The sequence below is a fragment of the Lethenteron reissneri genome, chromosome 26 (genome assembly GCF_015708825.2).
Source record: "Lethenteron reissneri isolate LAM-NWPU_2019-01 chromosome 26, ASM1570882v1, whole genome shotgun sequence".
Taxonomy (NCBI): domain Eukaryota; kingdom Metazoa; phylum Chordata; class Hyperoartia; order Petromyzontiformes; family Petromyzontidae; genus Lethenteron; species Lethenteron reissneri.
The window spans coordinates 25,927,121-25,945,666 of NC_083804.1; the positions used below are offsets into that span (position 1 = coordinate 25,927,121).

Sequence of the window (18,546 nt, forward strand, 5' to 3'; positions counted from 1 at the left end):
CTCGCGAAATATTCCTCCTCCAGGTAGTGTGTATTGGCGCCATTAGTTTAGAATATCGGTGCAGTGTGATTTCTGTGTGTGTGGGTAAGTGGTGCGTCTGCGTGAGGAGACGGCGTGCACGAGAGAGCGAGCGTAGGCTGCAGCGTCGGCGCGGTGTTGGTAATTTGAGCGCGTATGTGAGGCGCTTGTGTCTTGCAACATACAGTATACGGCAGCCGTCGTTTGCGCAAACGACGCCTGCAGCGCCGCGTCAGTAATTGGGGCGGGGTGCGATCAACCCGTTCGCCGGCGGTCGAGCGCGTTTACACAGCAACAATGGTATTAATGGCACCGCCACCGTTCCTTTTCCTTTAGCATTAGGCTTTGTTTGCACAGCGGATTAAGGCTTAACCACAGCAGATATGCGTGCATATTCACAGCGCCAGCCTTTGTGAGGAAAATACGCGCCTGCTGAAACGTGCGCGTGCACGCCTCCGCGTTCGTTTTTGTGGTGGTGTAATTTGAGTGCGCGTGAGATAACCGCGGGCGGTGGTGAGCCAGCCAAGTAGCGATGTCCCTCAAAAAGGGCGCTGGCGCGGGGGGGCCGATCACCCGATCAGCGGGGGCCTGGCAAGAGTCGGCCGACGAGGAGGAGGGGGGAGTGGAGGGGGTGGACGTCGCTTCCCGCCCGCTCACGGGGAGCGGGGAAGTGGACGTCGGCCTCCACAAGGACTTGTGATGCCGCTGCCATGAAGCCGCTCGGCGGGCGCCCCATCCCCGACCTCGCCACCACCAAGTGACGGAGCCGACCCCGCTTCCCCCTCACCTCACCTCACATAAACACACCCGCAGGCATTTCCCCCCCCCATAGAGCTCCGAGGGGAGGTCACCTGGCTGACCAGTTTTAACCCGAGAAGCCCTTAGCGGGATAATCTTCACGGTTTCCGGCGGCCAGGGAATTGGACGACCTCCCCCGGTGCTACTTCGCACCGTGGCACTGTAACCTGAGTTGAGAATACCTGGTCACGGCGGGGGCCACCCAGCCCCCACGGTTGAAACGCACCCCCACACACACACGTATCGACGAGGCAGGCAGAGGAAGAGCAAGATGGCTGATTGACATAACAAAGGCACCGTGCACCGGCGCAGTCAAGCCGACCCTCCATTATTATGGGGGGCATAAAAATTGGACTGATTAGAATGCGCGCCGCGCACAACCATTGTTATGGGGGCATGAGAATGGGACTAATTAGAGTGCGCGCCGTGCATAAGCGCCGAAGGAGTGACGAGGGCTCGGGAAGCGGGGCCCTGGGACGGGGAGATAGGATAAAACACCTATTGTTATGGGGGGCATGAGAATGGGACTAATTAGAATGCGCGCCGCGCACAACCATTGTTATGGGGGGCATGAGAATGGGACTAATTAGAGTGCGCGCCACGCGTAAGCGCCGGAGGAGCGAAGAGGACTCGGGAGGCGGGGCCCTGGGATGGGGAGATAGGATAAGAAGTGAACGTAGCGAGGTAGAGAGGTCTCTCACTCCAAGAAGCCAGCGTTCGAGGCGGCTCCCAGCTAGGCCATCCGGACGTCCGTGAGACGTGTCGAGGAAAACCCACGGAACGCCGAGTGCTTCAAACCGTGAGTAAGAAGGTAAAAGTGTATCGTAAGCAGATAAATCGGGAATAGACCCAGGGGTATCAGAGTAGGCCAGCCTCGTCGATTCACACTGATTTAACAACAATTCACAGGCAGCCGATAATAAATCATTAATAGCTGATCGTGGCCTCGTGTGATCTCGCTGAGAAGTGTGAACGCGTGTGGTGCTGAGTATACATTTGCTCGCCACGTGTGAGCGCTGCGCAGAGCGGCGCAAGAGAAGGTGTCGCGTTTGGAGTGCGCGGAGCTGTGTGTGCGTGCGTACGCTCACCACGTGTATGATCCGCGTTATACAGGTGCGCAATTGTAACGTGGTTATTCGACGTGGAAGTGGGTGCCACGCGGAGCTGTGTGTGGGTGTGTGCGTACGTTCACTACGTGTATGATACAGGTGCGCGATCATAACGTGAGTATTCAGTGTTGAGACGAGTACCGTGTGGGGCTGCGTAAAGAGGGAGCACGAACGCGAGCGGGGCTGTGTATACGTATACTCGTAGCGAGTGAGTGCTGCGCAAAGCTGCGTGATTGATGATGCTGTGCGTACATACGCTCGCAGCGTGGGAGCGCTGCGCGAGGCTGTATGAGTAGGGGCGTCGCGTTCGAATGCCGGCGAAACCCTAGCGGGTATTAGGGCGGTGCGGTAACGCAAACGGAATAGGGGATGCAGGCGGGGGAGACCCCGGGGGCCAACGGCCCCCACATATTGGTGTCAGAAGCGGGACGATCCCCCGCACCCCCAAGGGAAAGAGGCCCCCCAACCCAGGTTAAAATAAAATGCACATTTACAGGCAAAGGGATTCCATCATGGAAATCGTTTGCCCGCAGCATCAGGGAGGCTTAAAAGGTTAATGGCTGGACATACGAGGAGGCGTTGCAGCAGCTAGGGATACATTTGGGTGGGCGGGCAGCTGACTTTGTGGAAGCTTTGCCCGCAAGTACACAAACTCAGTGGGGGGAATTAATGTGCCAGCTCGAACGGCGTTTCGGCATGTATGATGAGGAGGAGGCGCAGGCAGCCTTAGAGGCACGCCGCCGCCAACCCGGCGAGGATTTGTGGGATTACGCCGAGGATGTACGCACGCTGACCCAGCTCGCGTACCCGGAGTACGAGGCAAAAATAATTGAGGGCCTCGCCGCCGGGAAGGTCCAGCGATATTTGGCACGCACCCCGTGGTGGCAGCCAAATGTAGACGGTGCACGCCTCTCTTTTAACACCCTTGTCGAGCGCACGCGTAAATGCGAGAAGCTCTCTGGTGAGCGCGCGCAGCCTCGAGGTAGGGGACGAGAGTGCACCGTAGCGAGCCTACTCTCAGACGAGGAGGAGGAGCTCGCCATCGCAGTAAGGGGACGGGCAAGGGAGCCCCAGAGACCCAGCGAGACAACCCCGGGGTGGGTAGCCGGGCTACATACCGGCATAGGAGATATACGCGAGGAAGCGAATAGAAATATGACAAAACTGCAATCCTCCGTTGAGACCATCCGGTCCGAGATGGGGGAACTAGACTCCACGGTAGGAGGGATAACTGGAAGGATAGCCCGACTAGAAGCAGAGTATGAGCAGCAGCGCACTGGGGGAGGAGGGAGTGGGCAGAGAGCCCGCTACAGAGCCCCCACCCTTCCCCCTACATGCCATATATGCGACCAACGGGGACACCAAATGAGGGACTGTCCTCAGGTCGCTCGAGCTAGACAAGACCTAAGGTCAAACACTAAGGCCCCCCTAGAGAGGAGACCACCTCAGAATCAGAATCAGAAACGGGTTTAATCGCCATGTAAGTTTGCACAGACAAGGAATTCACTATGGCGGGACGGTGCATACATTGAACAAGTAGGAATCTTGACTGATATAAAAGGTATACACTCTAACTATACTAACGTTACAAAGTATAAGTAATACTAAAGGGCTAAAATCTTTAAAATTATGAATAAGTAGACCTTATAAAATGCGAAATGTAAAATGTTAATTAGCCGTATTAAACAATCTTAAAATATAAAAATACAAATAAGATTACACGTTGTAAGTATGGAAAGGTGTAATTATGTAGATAAAATGTTATAGTAAGTGTAACAGTCATTTTAAGTGTAAAAGTCATTTTAAGCCCTTGGCCTTGTTGAGGAGGCCAACAGCGGATGGGAAAAAAACTGTTTTTATGACGTGAGGTTTTGGTCTTGATGGACCGCAGCCTTCTGCCGGAAGGGAGTAGCTGGAACAGAGAGTATCCAGGGTGCGAGGAATCGTCCGCAATCTTCCTCGCTCGCCTCAGGGTCCTCAAAGTGTGCAGGTCCTCAAGGGTTGGTAGAATACAGCCAATCACCTTCTCAGCAGTGCGGATGATACGCTGCAGTCTGCTCTTGTCCTTGGCAGTGGCAGCAGCATACCAGACGGTGATGGAGGAGGTGAGGATGGACTCAATGATGGCTGTATAGAAGCACACCATCATTGTCTTTGGCAGATTAAATTTCTTCAGCTGCCGTAGGAAGTACATTCTCTGTTGAGCTCTCTTGATAAGGGAGCTGATGTTCAGTTCCCACTTGAGGTCCTGGGAAAGAATAGTGCCCAGGAAGCGGAAGGACTCAACATTGGTGAATGGGGAGTCGCACAGGGTGATGGGGGTGAGTGGGGCTGTATTCTTCCTGAAGTCCACAACCATCTCCACGGTCTTAAGAGCATTAAGCTCCCGGTTGTTCTGGCTACACCAGGTCACCAGGTTGTCAGCTTCCCTCCTATAGTCAGACTCATCCCCATCAGAGATTAGCCCAATGAGGGTGGTGTCATCCGCAAACTTCAAGAGTTTGACGGACTGGTGACTGGAGGTGCAGCTGTTGGTGTACAGGGTGAATAGCAGAGGGGAAAGGACACAGCCCTGAGGAGATCCGGTGCTGATTGACCTGGAGGTAGAAACTTGTGATCCCAGTTTGACACACTGCTTCCTATCAGACAGGAAGTCTGTGATCCATCTGCAGGTGGAGTCTGGCACGTTCAGCAGGGAGAGCTTGTCCTGAAGCAGGCTAGGAATGATGGTGTTAAAAGCCGAGCTAAAGTCCACAAACAGGATCCTGGCGTAGGATGCTGTGGAGTCCAGATGCTGTAGGGTGAAGTGGAGGGCCATGTTAACTGCGTCATCCACAGACCTGTTGGCTCTGTAGGCAAACTGAAGGGGGTCCAGTAGAGGGTCTGTGATGGCTTTGAGGTGTGCCAGGACCAGGCGCTCAAAAGACTTCATTACCACGGAGGTAAGGGTGATGGGTCTGTAATCATTTAATCCTGTTGGCCTTGGCTTTTTGGGCACTGGAATGATGATGGAGGACTTGAGACATGACATGTCTCCATGGAGGTGGTAAAGATGTTGGTGAACACTGGAGACAGCTGGTCCGCACAGTGCCTGAGGGTGGCTGGAGAGACAGAGTCCGGCCCAGCTGCTTTGTGTGGGTTCTGCCTCTTGAAAAGTTTTTTAACTTCTCCCTCCTGAATGGAGATAGTTGTCTCTGTAGTGTGGGGTGGGATAGGGGCCTCTTGGGTGGGAAGGGGTAGTTCAGGACAGTCTAATTGTCTTTCAAATCTGCTGTGGAACTCGTTCAGGTCGTTGGCTCGGCGGGAGTCGTTAGTGGTGTGGGGGGCTCTGGGCTTGTAGTTGGTGATCTGCCTGAGTCCTCTCCAGACAGAAGCAGAGTCGTTAGCAGAGAACTGGTGTTTTAGTCTCTCTGAGTACAATCGTTTAGCCTCTCTCACTGCCTTGCTAAACCTGTTCTTCAACTCCTTGAATCTGTCTCTATCCCCACTCCTGAACGCTTCCTCCTTCTCCAACCTCAACCTTCTGAGCTTTGCTGAGAACCAGGGCTTGTTGTTGTTGAAGTTCACCCTGGTACGTGTTGGAATACAGCAGTCCTCACAGAAGCTGATGTATGACGTCACAGCCTCTGTGAGTTCATCCAGACTATTGGTAGCAGTCGTGAACATATCCCAGTCAGTACAGTCCAAGCACGCCCGCAATTCCTCTATAGCCTCACTAGTCTACTGTTTAAATATCCTCACAGCAGGTTTACAGAGCTTTAGTTTCTGCCTGTATGCAGGAATAAGGTGGACCATGACATGGTCAGAGTGTCCCAGTGCTGCTCTGGGGACGGCGTGGTAGGCTCTACTGACTGTAGTGTAACAGTAATCCAGAGTGTTCCCTTCTCTGGTGGGGCATTTAATGAATTGTCTGTATTAGGGGAGTTCGTGGCTGAGATTACCTTTGTTAAAGTCGCCAAGTACGATAACCAGCGAATCTGGATTTGCTCGCTCCACTCTTAGAATCTGGTGGGCGAGCATGCGTTGGGCCTCTTTAATCTAAGGTCCCGGCGGCAAATATACTCCGACCAAAATGAACGACGCGAACTCGCGAGGCGAGTAGAAAGGTTTACAGTTTATAAAAAATTATTCAAGGAACGGAGAACAATGTTGCAGAATCACTGTGACATCTACACACCAGCCACTATTAATGTAAAAACATATACCACCGCCTTTCGTCTTGTCGGAGAGTGCTATGTCCCGATCCGATCTTACGAGTTGGAAGCCTGCCAGTTGTAACGCAGTGTCTGGGATCAAATCACACAGCCATGTCTCTGTGAAGCATAAAATAGAAGATAAAATAAAGTCTCTGTTTTTCACCATCAGTAGCTGAAGTTCGTCCATTTTGTTACATAGTGAACGCACGTTGGAGAGGAAAAAGCTCGGAAGCACTGTTCGGATTCCGCGTCTGCGTAGCCGCACTAGAGCCTCCGACCGTTTACCCCTTCGTTGTCGTTTTGCTGCTTGAGTAAAGCCTTGCATGGTTGTGACTAGAATGCCCACTAATTCTGCCGCTGGAAGAAGAAAAGTGGGAAATAAGTCCACAGGAGTTGTTTCCCTGATGTTTAGAAGTTCGTCTCTTGTCAGAGAACTCCGAAAATCTTGGCAGAACACTGAATTAACAGACAAAACAAGACACAACAGGGCCCACCGACTGGCTGAGGCTACCATCATCAGCGCCATCTTCTCACCAGCACGGGTGTGCTGAGCAGCAGGTCTCTCTCACCGGCACGGGTGTGTTGAGCAGCAGGCCTCTCTCACCGGAACGGGTGAGCTGAGCAGCAGGGCTCTCTCACCGGCACGGGTGAGCTGAACAGCAGGCCTCTCTCACCGACACGGGTGTGCTCAGCAGCAGGCCCCTCTCACCAGCACGGGTGTGCTGAGCAGCATGCCCCTCACACCAGCACGGGTGTGCTGAGCAGCAGGCCTCTCTCACCAGCACGGGTGTGCTGAGCAGCAGGCCTCTCTCATCCAGCACGGTTGTGTTGAGCAGCAGGCCTCCCTCACCAACACGAGTGTACTGAGCAGCAGGGCTCCCTCACCAACACGGGTGTGCTGAGCAGCAGGCCTCTCTCACCAGCACGGGTGTGCTGAGCAGCAGGGCTCCCTCACCAACACGGGTGTGCTGAGCAGCAGGGCTCCCTCACCAACACGGGTGTGCTGAGCAGCAGGCCTCTCTCGCCGGCACGGGTGTGCTGAGCAGCAAGCCCCTCTCACCAGCACAGGTGAGCTGAGAAGCAGGGCTCCCTCACCAACACGGGTGTGCTGAGCAGCAAGCCCCTCTCACCAGCACAGGTGTGCTGAGCAGCAGGCCTCTCTCACCAACACGGGTGTGCTGAGCAGCAAGCCCCTCTCACCAGCACGGGTGTGCTGAGCAGCAGGCCTCTCTCACCAACACAGGTGTGCTGAGCAGCAGGCCTCTCTCACCAACACGGGTGTGCTGATCAGCAAGCCCCTCTCACCAGCACGGGTGTGCTGAGCAGCAGGGCTCCCTCACCAACACGGGTGTGCTGAGCAGCAGGCCTCTCTCGCCGGCACGGGTATGCTGAGCAGCAGACCTCTCTCACCAACACGGGTGTGCTGAGCAGCAAGCCTCTCTCACCAACACGGGTGTGCTGATCAGCAAGCCCCTCTCACCAGCACGGGTGTGCTGAGCAGCAGGGCTCCCTCACCAACACGGGTGTGCTGAGCAGCAGGCCTCTCTCGCCGGCACGGGTGTGCTGAGCAGCAGACCTCTCTCACCAACACGGGTGTGCTGAGCAGCAAGCCTCTCTCACCAGCACGGGTGTGCTGAGCAGCAGGCCCCTCTCACCAACACGGGTGTGCTGAGCAGCAGGCCTCTCTCACCAACACGGGTGTGCTGAGCAGCAGGCCTCTCTCACCAACACGCGTGTGCTGAGCCGCAGGCCTCTCTCACCAACACGGGTGTGCTGAGCAGCAGGCCTCTCTCGCCGGCACGGGTGTGCTGAGCAGCAGGCCTCTCTCACCGGAACGGGTGTGCTGAACAGCAGGCCCCTCTCACCAGCACAGGACACAAGTGTGCTGAACAGCAGGCCTCTCCCAACAAAGGTGTGATGAACAGCAGGCCTCTCTCACCAGCACAGATGACTGAACAGCAGGCCTCTCTCTCACCAGCACAGGTGATCAAGCAAAACAAGACAAAAACAGGGCGCACCAACCGGCCGAGGCTGCCATCATCGGCGCCATCTGCAATCGACGCGGTCCCGATACAAATAGACGATGAGAGTAATGGCGAGCGAGTGATCCCCACACAGGTTCCAGCAACAACGCCCACGGAAGCGGTGACTCCTGGCGACTGGCTGCGGGAGCTGGTGGCGGGAATCACGGGGGCCACATCCCTGGTGGAAGGGCAGGTCAACGGGCGGCGTACCCGGATCCTGCTAGACGCGGGGGCGGTGGCCTCGCTCGTGAACGCAGCGCACTGCAGCATGATCGGGGTCGACGTGAGCCGCCTGCAGGCCCCGGACCGCGCACTGCACATGGCGAGGGCGGAGCCGGAATGGGACTACTGGGAAGGGCCACCCTGGAGGTCCGCATAGGCAGCCAGGTGTGCACCCAGGAGTTCTACGTCTCGAGTGTGTTGTGTCACGAGTGCATTGCAGGTACCGACCTCCTAAAAAAGCTGGGACTCAACGTGCGACTCCGCCAGTGGTGCGCCACCGTGGAGGGCAGCGGATACCATTCCTGGGACGGGAGCCGACTCGACCCCTCTTCGCACCCGTGGCCGCTACCCTGGTGACGGCCGTCACCATCGGGCCGCTCACAGAGATGCTGGTGCAGGTGACAACACCCTCCGCCGACGCCGCGTCCCGACCATCGGGTGAAGTAATGCTAACCCCCCACCCAGAATTGGCGAAACGGTATGGGGTGGTAGGGTCAGCCACGTTGATAAACGCAGATGGGGGCCGATTGTTTATGCGGATGTTTAACCCTCACAGTACCCCAGCGATACTGCGACGGCGCACCCGGATAGCCACCGTACACCCCCTGCACGCACGCCACTCTGACGACTCGGTGTTCGCACTCTGGGCTGAGGACCCCGGTCGTCCCGAGGGTGACCAGGACCTGGCCTGGCGAGTTGGCCCGACTCCCTGAGCCGAGGTCGTTCCCCTGCTCGACGCGTTACATGTACCTTTGGCAGATTTACCTAAGGGGGAGGCCGATCAGCTGCGCGAGTTACTGCAGGAGTATGCCGACGTGTTCAGTGAACACGACTCGGACGTGGGTCGGACCGACCTTGTTAAGCACCAAATTGACACCGGTGCAGCCCGACCCATCAAACTCCCTGCGTACCGAGTGGGCGCACCCGAACGCGCCCAGATCAAAGAGGCGTTTGGGGACATGCTTCGCGATAACATAATTCAGCCCTCGGCGAGCCCCTGGTCGGCCCCAGTGGTACTAGTAAGGAAAAAGGATGGGTCAACCCGGTTCTGCGTCGATTACCGTAAATTGAACGCAGTCACCCTCGGCGACGCCTTCCCCATACCCCGCATCGACGACACTTTTGACAGCCTCGCCGGAGCGCGATATTTCTCACCCTCGATCTCGCGTCCGGGTACTGGCAGGTGGAGATGACGGAGGAGGATCGGCCGAAAACCGCATTCACCACCCCGATGGGACTATTCGAGTTTCGAGTACTCCCGTTCGGACTCACCAATGCGCCCGCGACGTTCCAGCGGCTGATGGAGTTGGTGATACGGGGCTTGCAATGGGAACAGATTTACCTGGATGATGTGATAGTGTTCAGTAGATCTCTGTCTGAGCACTGGTCCAGGTTACGGGAGGTGTTCCAGCGATTGCAAGCGGCTCATCTCAAGCTCAAGCCGCGTAAGTGTTACATCGCACAGCACGAGGTGGAGTACCTCCGACGCAGGGGTGCGCACTGACCCGGAGAAGGTATGCGCCGTAGTGGATTGGCCACGGCCAAGGAATCTGACGGAGATCAGATTATTTTTGGGGCTCGCCACCTATTATCGTCGATTTGTAAAGGGATTCAGCGAGATTGCACGCCCCCTCACCTAACTCACTTCCCCTAAGAACCCCTATCAGTGGACGGGGGCCTGCCAGACGGCCTTCACCACTCTCAAAGACCACCTCACCCACGCCCCCACCCTCGCTTTCCCCGATTTTACCACCGATTTTATTTTGGACACCGACGCCTGCAGCAGCGGGCTGGGCGCGGTGTTGTCACAGGTGCAGGATGGGACGGAACGAGTCATCGCGTACGCCAGCCGGACCTTGAGTGGGGCCGAGCTGAACTATTGTGTAACCCGCCAAGAATTGTATGCAGTGATTTTCGCATGTAAGCAGTTCCGGCCGTATTTGTACGGCAGGAAATGTCGCGTACGCACTGACCATTATGCTCTGCAGTTCCTTCTTACATTCAAGGAGCCGCGGGGGCAGATGGCCCGGTGGCTGGCGCAGTTGCAGGAGTACAACCTACAAATCGAGTATCGGGCTGGCCGGACGCATGCAAACGCGGATGCCTTATCGAGGCGGCCCACGGTGTACGCCGAGACAAGGCTGGAGGAGGCCTGCCCGTGTTTCACGGGGTGACGCTGCCGGCAAGCAACGGACCCCCGAGAGGCCGCGACCCCTGACCCCCCCCCAGCAAGAGAGAGTGCGGTGTGCGCCACAGAGACCCTCACAGGTGGCACCGAGGATCCCATCAACCGCCCGGCAAGCGCGGGACCCACGGCTCGGGACCAGGCGGACCACCCCTGGAGCGGTTTGCATGCCCGGTTGTGTGTGCAGAACGGGGTGGTACAGGAGTTAACCGTGGCCGACCAGCCGGGGTGCATCTGTGTTCCTGCCCAGGTGCGACTCCAGCTGCTGCGGCTGATGCATGACCACCCGGTCGGGGGCCATGACGGGGAACAACGCACTCGGGAGACACTGCGTCTCCAGTATCTCCGGCCCAAATTGGCACAAGACGTGGCCGCCTGGGTACAGGGCTGCCGCGCTTGTCAGCAGTGCGGGCCGAAACCGGCACGATATCAGGTACCCCTAAGGCCGTTCCGCGTCAGCCGCACGAACCAGCTAGTCGGGATCGACCTACAGGCGCTATTTCCACGATCCCATCGAGGCAACTGGTATATCCTCGTAGCGGTGGAGTATTTCACCCGCTACCCCGTGGCAGTGGCCATCCCTGACAAAACGGCCCTGGTGGTGGCCCGGGCATTCGTAGAGCATTACGTACTTAAGTATGGGATCCCGGAACGAGTCCTCACCGACCAGGGTAGCGAGTTCGAGGCCGAGCTGTTCCAAGCGCTGTGCCAAGAGTTCGGAATCCAGAAGGACTGAACCACAGCCTATCACTCCCAAGCGAACAGTATGGTGGAGAGCATGAATCAGACCTTAGCGGGGAAGCTCAAACGTATGGCGGCCGCAAATCAACGGGATTGGGACGAACACCTTCCCTACGCCCTGTTCACCTATGCCACCACTGAACACACATTGACGGGACAAACCCCGTTCCTAATTATGTTTGGCCATGAGTCTCGTTTACCCGCAGATCTGCTGTTCGGTGTTCCCCCACCCCAAACCGAAGAAGGGAGCCGCCCCGTCGAGCACCTGATGGAGACCCTACTAGGGGCCCGGGACCGGGCCTACCCGCAGAGGGAGGCCGCGCATCGGTGACAGGAGCAGAGCACCCGACCCCGCGTGGAGCCACCCCTCTTCTCGACAGGCGAAAAGGTGTGGCTACACACCCCACACGTCGGGACCGGAGAGGTGGGGAAGCTGACGACCTACTGGCGAGGACCCTGGACCGTGGTGCGGCAGATCTCCCCCTGGACGGTATTGATCCAGGGTGGAGAGAGGGGGCGCGAAACGGTGGTCAACGTCCGCCGCTTAAAACCATGGAGGGCAGCCCCGGCGGAGGAGAACCCCGCTGCCCGAGTACCGCGAACCCACGGGGCCCCCACACCACCCAGGCTCGAGGGCCTCGCGCGCTACATGGGCCCCGCCGGACCCCCAGCCCAGAGGCGGGACGGTGGGGACGACGGCCCCTAAACCCTTCTGCTGCTGAGTTTGTACCCCAGCCCGCAGGTGCCGAAGGACAAGGAGAGCCGTTGGAGTGGAGGAGGAGGCCACCGCAGGAACCCCAGAGGACGGAGCCACCCACCCCAAGATCAGCCACGAGGTCCGGACGGACCCCCCGAACCCCGCAGCGCTTCCTCGTGGGTGCGGCCCAGACGAGGTGCTCCAGTCAGCCCGGGACGGGGACTCGCACCTCGGGGGGCTATGTGATGCCGCCGCCACGAAGCCGCTCGGCGGGCGCCCCATCCCCGACCTCGCCACCACCAAGTGACGGAGCCGACCCCGCTTCTCCCTCACCTCACCTCACATAAACACACCCGCACGCATTCCCCCCCCCCCCCCCCCCATAGAGCTCCGAGGGGAGGTCACCTGGCTGACCGGTTTTAACCCGAGAAGCCCTTATTGGGATAATCTTCACGGTTTCCAGCGGCCAGGGAATTGGACGACCTCCCCTGGTGCTACTTCGCACCGTGGCGCTGTAACCTGAGTTGAGAATACCTGGTCACGGCGGGGGCCACCCAGCCCCCACGGTTGAAACGCACCCCCACACACACACGTATCGACGAGGCAAGCAGAGGAGGAGCGAGATGGCTGATTGACATAACAAAGGCACCGTGCACCGGCGCAGTCAAGCCGACCACCCATTATTATGGGGGGCATGAGAATGGGACTAATTAGAATGCACGCCGCGCACAATTATTGTTATGGGGGCATGAGAATGGGACTAATTAGAGTGCGCGCCGCGCATAAGCGCCGGAGGAGCGAAGAGGGCTCGGGAGGCGGGGCCCTGGGACGGGGAGATAGGATAAAACACCTATTGTTATGGGGGGCATGAGAATGGGACTAATTAGAATGCGCGCCGCGCACAACCATTGTTATGGGGGGCATGAGAATGGGACTAATTAGAGTGCGCGCCGCACGTAAGCGCCGGAGGAACGAAGAGGACTCGGGAGGCGGGGCCCTGGGATGGGGAGATAAAAAGCGAACTTAGCGAGGTAGAGAGGTCTCTCACTCCAAGAAGCCAGCGTTCGAGGCGGCTCCCAGCTAGGCCATCCAGACTTCCATGAGACGTGTCGAGGTGAACAGCGAGGAAAACCCACGGAACGCCGAGTGCTTCAAACCGTGAGTAAGAAGGTAAAAGCGTATCGTAAGCAGATAAATCGGGAATAGACCCAGGGGTATCAGAGTAGGCCAGCCTCGTCGATTCACACTGATTTAACAACAATTCACAGGCAGCCGATAATAAATCATTAATAGCTGATCGTGGCCTCGTGTGATCTCGCTGAGAAGTGTGAACGCGTGTGGTGCTGAGTATACATTTGCTCGCCACGTGTGAGCGCTGCGCAGAGCGGCGCAAGAGGTGTCACGTTTGGAGTGTGCGGAGCTGTGTGTGCGTGCGTACGCTCACCACGTGTATGATCCGCGTTATACAGGTGCGCAATTGTAACGTGGTTATTCGACGTGGAAGTGGGTGCCACGCGGAGCTGTGTGTGGGTGTGTGCATACGTTCACTACGTGTATGATACAGGTGTGCGATCATAACGTGAGAATTCAGTGTTGAGACGAGTACCGTGTGGGGCTGCATAAAGAGGGAGCACGAACGCGAGCGGGGCTGTGTATACGTATACTCGTAGCGAGTGAGTCCTGCGCGAAGCTGCGTGAGGGGGAGTATGGCGTTTGATTGATGATGCTGTGCGTACGTACGCTCGCAGCGTGGGAGCGCTGCGCGAGGCTGTATGAGTAGGGGCGTCGCGTTCGAATGCCGGCGAAACCCTAGCGGGTATTAGGGCAGTGCGGTAACGCAAACGGAATAGGGGATGCAGGCGGGGAAGACCCCGGGGGCCAACGGCCCCCACAGACTCTTCCAGTCTCCATCTCCTGAGGCCAGCTCTGGGTATGCCGTGTGTGTGCTTGAAGCCACACTGCTGCCCGATCATGTGGGTGTTTGATGCCCATGGTAATCAGAAAAATAAATTTGATTGTAATTCTCATCATGCCCCATGGTATTAAGGGCAGTCTCCAAGCACTATACATAATATATCTCTGACCTCTCTTATTCATTGCGCTATGCAGAAAGGCCTTTACCCGAAACTTCTCACATATTATTGTTTATTTTAAATCAGTCTTATTGACAAAAATGTTGAGTATTTTTTTTACACAGCATCACATGTTTTGTTTTATGTAAATGATTCACAGAATTAAAGCACATATAGTGAGAAAATATACATACCTTACATTTTGTAGATTTTTCTAAAATGGTGAATGGACCTCCAGAATTAAAAACATGGGGAATGTTTTTCTTAACTGAGTTAAAGTCGAGAACTCCACTGTCTCCATCGAATAGTTCCTGCTCCATAAAGAGATTAACAACATTACCAAAGAAACTGCACTCTTCAGTGATACATCTAAAGTGAATGAAAACATACTTTCACGTTATCTCTATTCACATCCTTCAAAGTAAAATATATTCTAAACTAATTTTGACTTAAAACTTTCGTGACTGCAGGAATTAATATTCTTTGGTTCTTTCAGTAAAGTCATGTAGATAGAAAAAAATAAAATACCACGACGTTTCGATCGCAACACAAACGGTCGTCATCAGGAAAAGGGGTTAGCCTCTGAAGGCACACTGTTTCTAAAGGTTTGGAGATGGGCGTAGACCAAGTGTATCGGCAGCACCAGCAATGCCAATGCAGCAGCAATGCTAATGCAGCAGCAATGCCAATGCAGCAAAGGGCCGCCAGGAAATCACTGCACCCCGCCCCACACACCACACTGCGGACAGTGGAGGTTTATTGACAAGTCAAGTCATGACCCAAAGTGGTTGATGACATCTTTCCAATGATTGCTGAGTCTATAACGATCCTCTCGGTTGAAATTGTGTCTATGTCTGTATATATGGATATATATTCTTAGGTTTTTTCGGTAAAGTCACGTAGGTAAAACATCTAAATTAATGAAAATAAAATAAAAATGCAGCTAATTCGGCTGTGACGGTCCCACCTGATGACGGAGACTTGTGTTGCCTCCGAAACGTCGTGATTTTTTATTTATTTTGTTTTATTTTATTTATTTATTTATTTTCATTAATTTTGATGTTTTACCTACGTGACTTTACCGAAAAAACCTAAGAATATGAATCCTTGCAGTCACGAAAGCTTCAAATCTAGAATATATATGGATAGCTTCGTGAACGAATCTTTGTTCATAGCCAGTTGGCTTGCAAAGTACCATCGTCTTAGAGAAATCAATTTCGTCTGAGCCAGCCGCAGCTGATGACTTCCTGCGACCACCTTCAGTTCCCAGATCCGGTTGGCTATGCCGCACGCAGCGGTTCAACTTGAGGCAGGATCGCCTCTGAGCTTCCCTTAGAATCGTCATTCAATGGAAGGGCAGATGAGAATATCCCGACACTTTATTTTATATTTTATCCTATAACCTATAAGCCCTAACCATTGGCAAGTGACACAATTGCAGTGGGCTATCACACTGTGATTAATGTACACATGTTTTGTCGCAGCAAAATCAATGAATGGCCTATTCAAAGGTGAATAAGTATTCAGTTGTATGGCCTCAGTTCAACAACACCGTGGACTCCAAGAAAAAAATCACTTCACAGTTACGAACAGGTCCCTGCGGGGTGGGCTGGTAGGAACGAACAAATAAATGGCTATAATAAAATGAAATGGCGAGGGTACGATACGAAGGGAGAGTTTGAGGCCTAGTTCTAGGCTTTAGGCCTAGCTGTAGGCTTTAGGCCGCTGTGAGTTAATTTTGAATTTAAATGTTTTAATTAAAAACTATCTCAGGGAATTATAAGGGAATGTTACACTTGTTTAGCCAGGAAAGCCTCACTGAGTCTAAAGGTTTTTGTAGGGTCCTGCCAAGTGTTTGCAGCGATGTTGCTACACCTAATCGGACATCGGACGGACGGACGATATAATCTATTGTAGGCTGGTTCACTTCGTTCCTACTAGTTTAAAGTATTACCTTAACTTACAAATGAGAAAGTTGTACAAACTATTACCGTAGGTTTCCAATAAAGCAGATTCATATACTGCCAAAATCCTTCTTCTTTCACATGCTCGATGTCCAACTGCGATTGTTTGCCTTCCAGTTGCCCTTTTGTAATTAGAGCTATATCCGTATCACGATAATCAAGAAGATTCATCACCTGTGTGAATAAAATGACATGTCAATAAAGGTAATGAAACTAAACATCAGTAATTATTCTCATCCCAACTAACATCCTAGGATACTGAGCATTCACAGTGATTTATACTGCACCTGACATACCAAAGGAGAGAATGAAATATTCTCTTTCATAATTGGTGTTGGGTTATGCCATGCAATGCTCAAACCAGATCAGTATCCACTACGCGACACAGCCACATTGTGACGTGGTATATAAGCATTTGACAATGCACCAATTATGATTGTTTCAGCTCACCGGTAAGCTGAAAACCAAACCCCAAAACCAAACTTAGCAATTAAATAAGTTTCGTTCGAAATATAACTATAAGTCATTGTTTAAAAAAACCTACGTGTTAAATAAATATTATGGCATATTTGTTGATATGATTGATTATATGTCCAAAAACTCGACGACATTCTGTATTTAATAAACAATATATCCTACATTTTCGACATGAAGTGATGAATATGTCCTTAATTATCGACATTGAATCATTTTCTAGAATTACAATTACGTGTGATAATCGACATTTAAATGCAAATATTTGTTTGATAATTTAATATTATCTATAATCGAACATGTTAAAGTGTTCATAAAAGTTTTTTTTAGGTTAGATCGCGTAAATATAAATGTCGTTAAACCTACGACCACTCAATAAGCCAATACCTACTATATCCTCCCAGGAATGTCTGTCCTTAACGCTCGTGACATCACTCCACATCGACCAGTCCCCCTCATTAATATTCATGAGCAGGTAACGTCCTCCAAATTGACACCCCACCCCTCATTCATAATCATGAGTGAGTGACGTCACTCAATATGGAGGACTCCTTCCCCCCTCACCAAAAATCATGAGAAAGTGATGTCACTCCACATCGAACAGCCCCCCTCATTAATAATCATGAGCAGGTGACGTCCTCCAAATGGACCCCCCCCCTCCATGATTAATACCTACTATAATGAGCCAAGAATGTCTGTGTGCAACGCTCGTGACGTCACTCCACGTCGACTAGCCCCCCTCTTTAATAATCATGAACAGGTTATGTCCTCCACATGGACCCCCCCCCTCATTAACAATCATGTAATGCAACTCAGAGAGTCGGCTAACACAACAGTTAACACTTTACCTGGTTGATCAAGTCCTGCCAAAGATTGCTAAATTTTGCATCCATCTTCTCGGTTGAAATTATGTCTGAGTTGTGTGGAAAACCTCCCCGTAGAAGCGGTTCAATCTTAATTAGAAGCTTTCGTGACTGCAGGATTTCATACTCCTAGGTTATTTCGGCAAAGTCACGTAGATAGGAAAATAATTAACTAATAGATCACGACGCTTCGATCGCAATAACAATCGATCGTCCTCAGGTGAAAGGGCGAAACATATTTATGGGACTTTTTTTGCCAGTATCAAAGTGTGAAAAATAAGAAGAGGGTTTACCCTTCATGGCAATAAAATAGTTGTTAATATGTTCAAACACCATTAACCACAACGTACCACAGGTACGACAGGTGCGTGTGGTTGATGCAGACTTGATGCCTTTAAAAAGGTAGCTATTTGGTGTTTGAACATCTTAACATCTATTTTTTATTGCCAGAAAGGGTAAACCCGACTCTTATTTTTCACACTTTGATACTGGAAAAAAAGTCCCATAAATACAGGACTGCCCTCTGGTACCCAATACATACAAATGCATTCACAGGAATCGTTTCCAAAAGCTGTACGCAAATGCTGTACTGTCTGCTCACTAGGGATAGAGCTGATCTGGAGATGTAAACTTTCCTTTTCAGCATTACGCCCATCCTCGGTCTTACAAACCTCAACTCACTCTGTTCCGCATTCACTACACTGATAAACTTACGATCCCACAATTCCATACCAACACGGATAATGAGACTCGAGAGAGGGGTCATAAAGAGTTACCGCACATCGATGCCAGCCTTCAAGTTCAGTTTAATTTATTATGTATAGCCCTGTGAGCCATTCGGCTCTTGAATCGGGTGCAACCGCAACAAACAAAAAACTAAAACATGAACAAGAAACCATCTTAAAGTGACTATGTGACTAAGTGCAAACAGAACATCAAAAAAAAGGCAGCAAAATATTGCATAAAAAGCACCGTGCACCAACGCTGTGTGCAAAAATCCCAGTGGGATGCAAGTCAAACAACAACAACCACAAGACAACTTAGATTAAGGCCATCAGTCTAACTCTGTACTACAACAAACAAACATGGCCAAACCAAGAAACTTTCGAAATCACCAAAATAAAGCCATGAATAAGAGGAACAAGAGGAGCGAAGATAAGAGTTCTTAATTAACGTATAAATG

The 18,546-nt window shown here is 52.9% G+C and overlaps 1 protein-coding gene across 7 annotated transcripts in view; it reads right to left on the minus strand.

The window, feature by feature from the left end:
* The window catches only part of WDR97 (WD repeat domain 97), a 66,555-nt gene extending 50,299 nt beyond the window's left edge, over positions 1 to 16,256 (minus strand). For 6 of the 7 annotated variants that reach the window (XM_061560699.1, XM_061560703.1, XM_061560705.1 and 3 more), the window contains exons 1-2: positions 16,054 to 16,235; positions 14,257 to 14,373 (exon numbers count right to left, since the gene is read on the minus strand). In XM_061560699.1, the coding sequence (XP_061416683.1) occupies positions 14,257 to 14,373; positions 16,054 to 16,197 (261 nt within the window). In that variant the 5' untranslated portion in view covers positions 16,198 to 16,235. Of the gene's footprint in view, positions 1 to 14,256; positions 14,374 to 16,053 lie in introns of all 7 variants that reach the window. The other variant, XM_061560700.1, reaches the window with a different exon arrangement.
* Between the last annotated feature and the right edge of the window lie 2,290 nt (positions 16,257 to 18,546).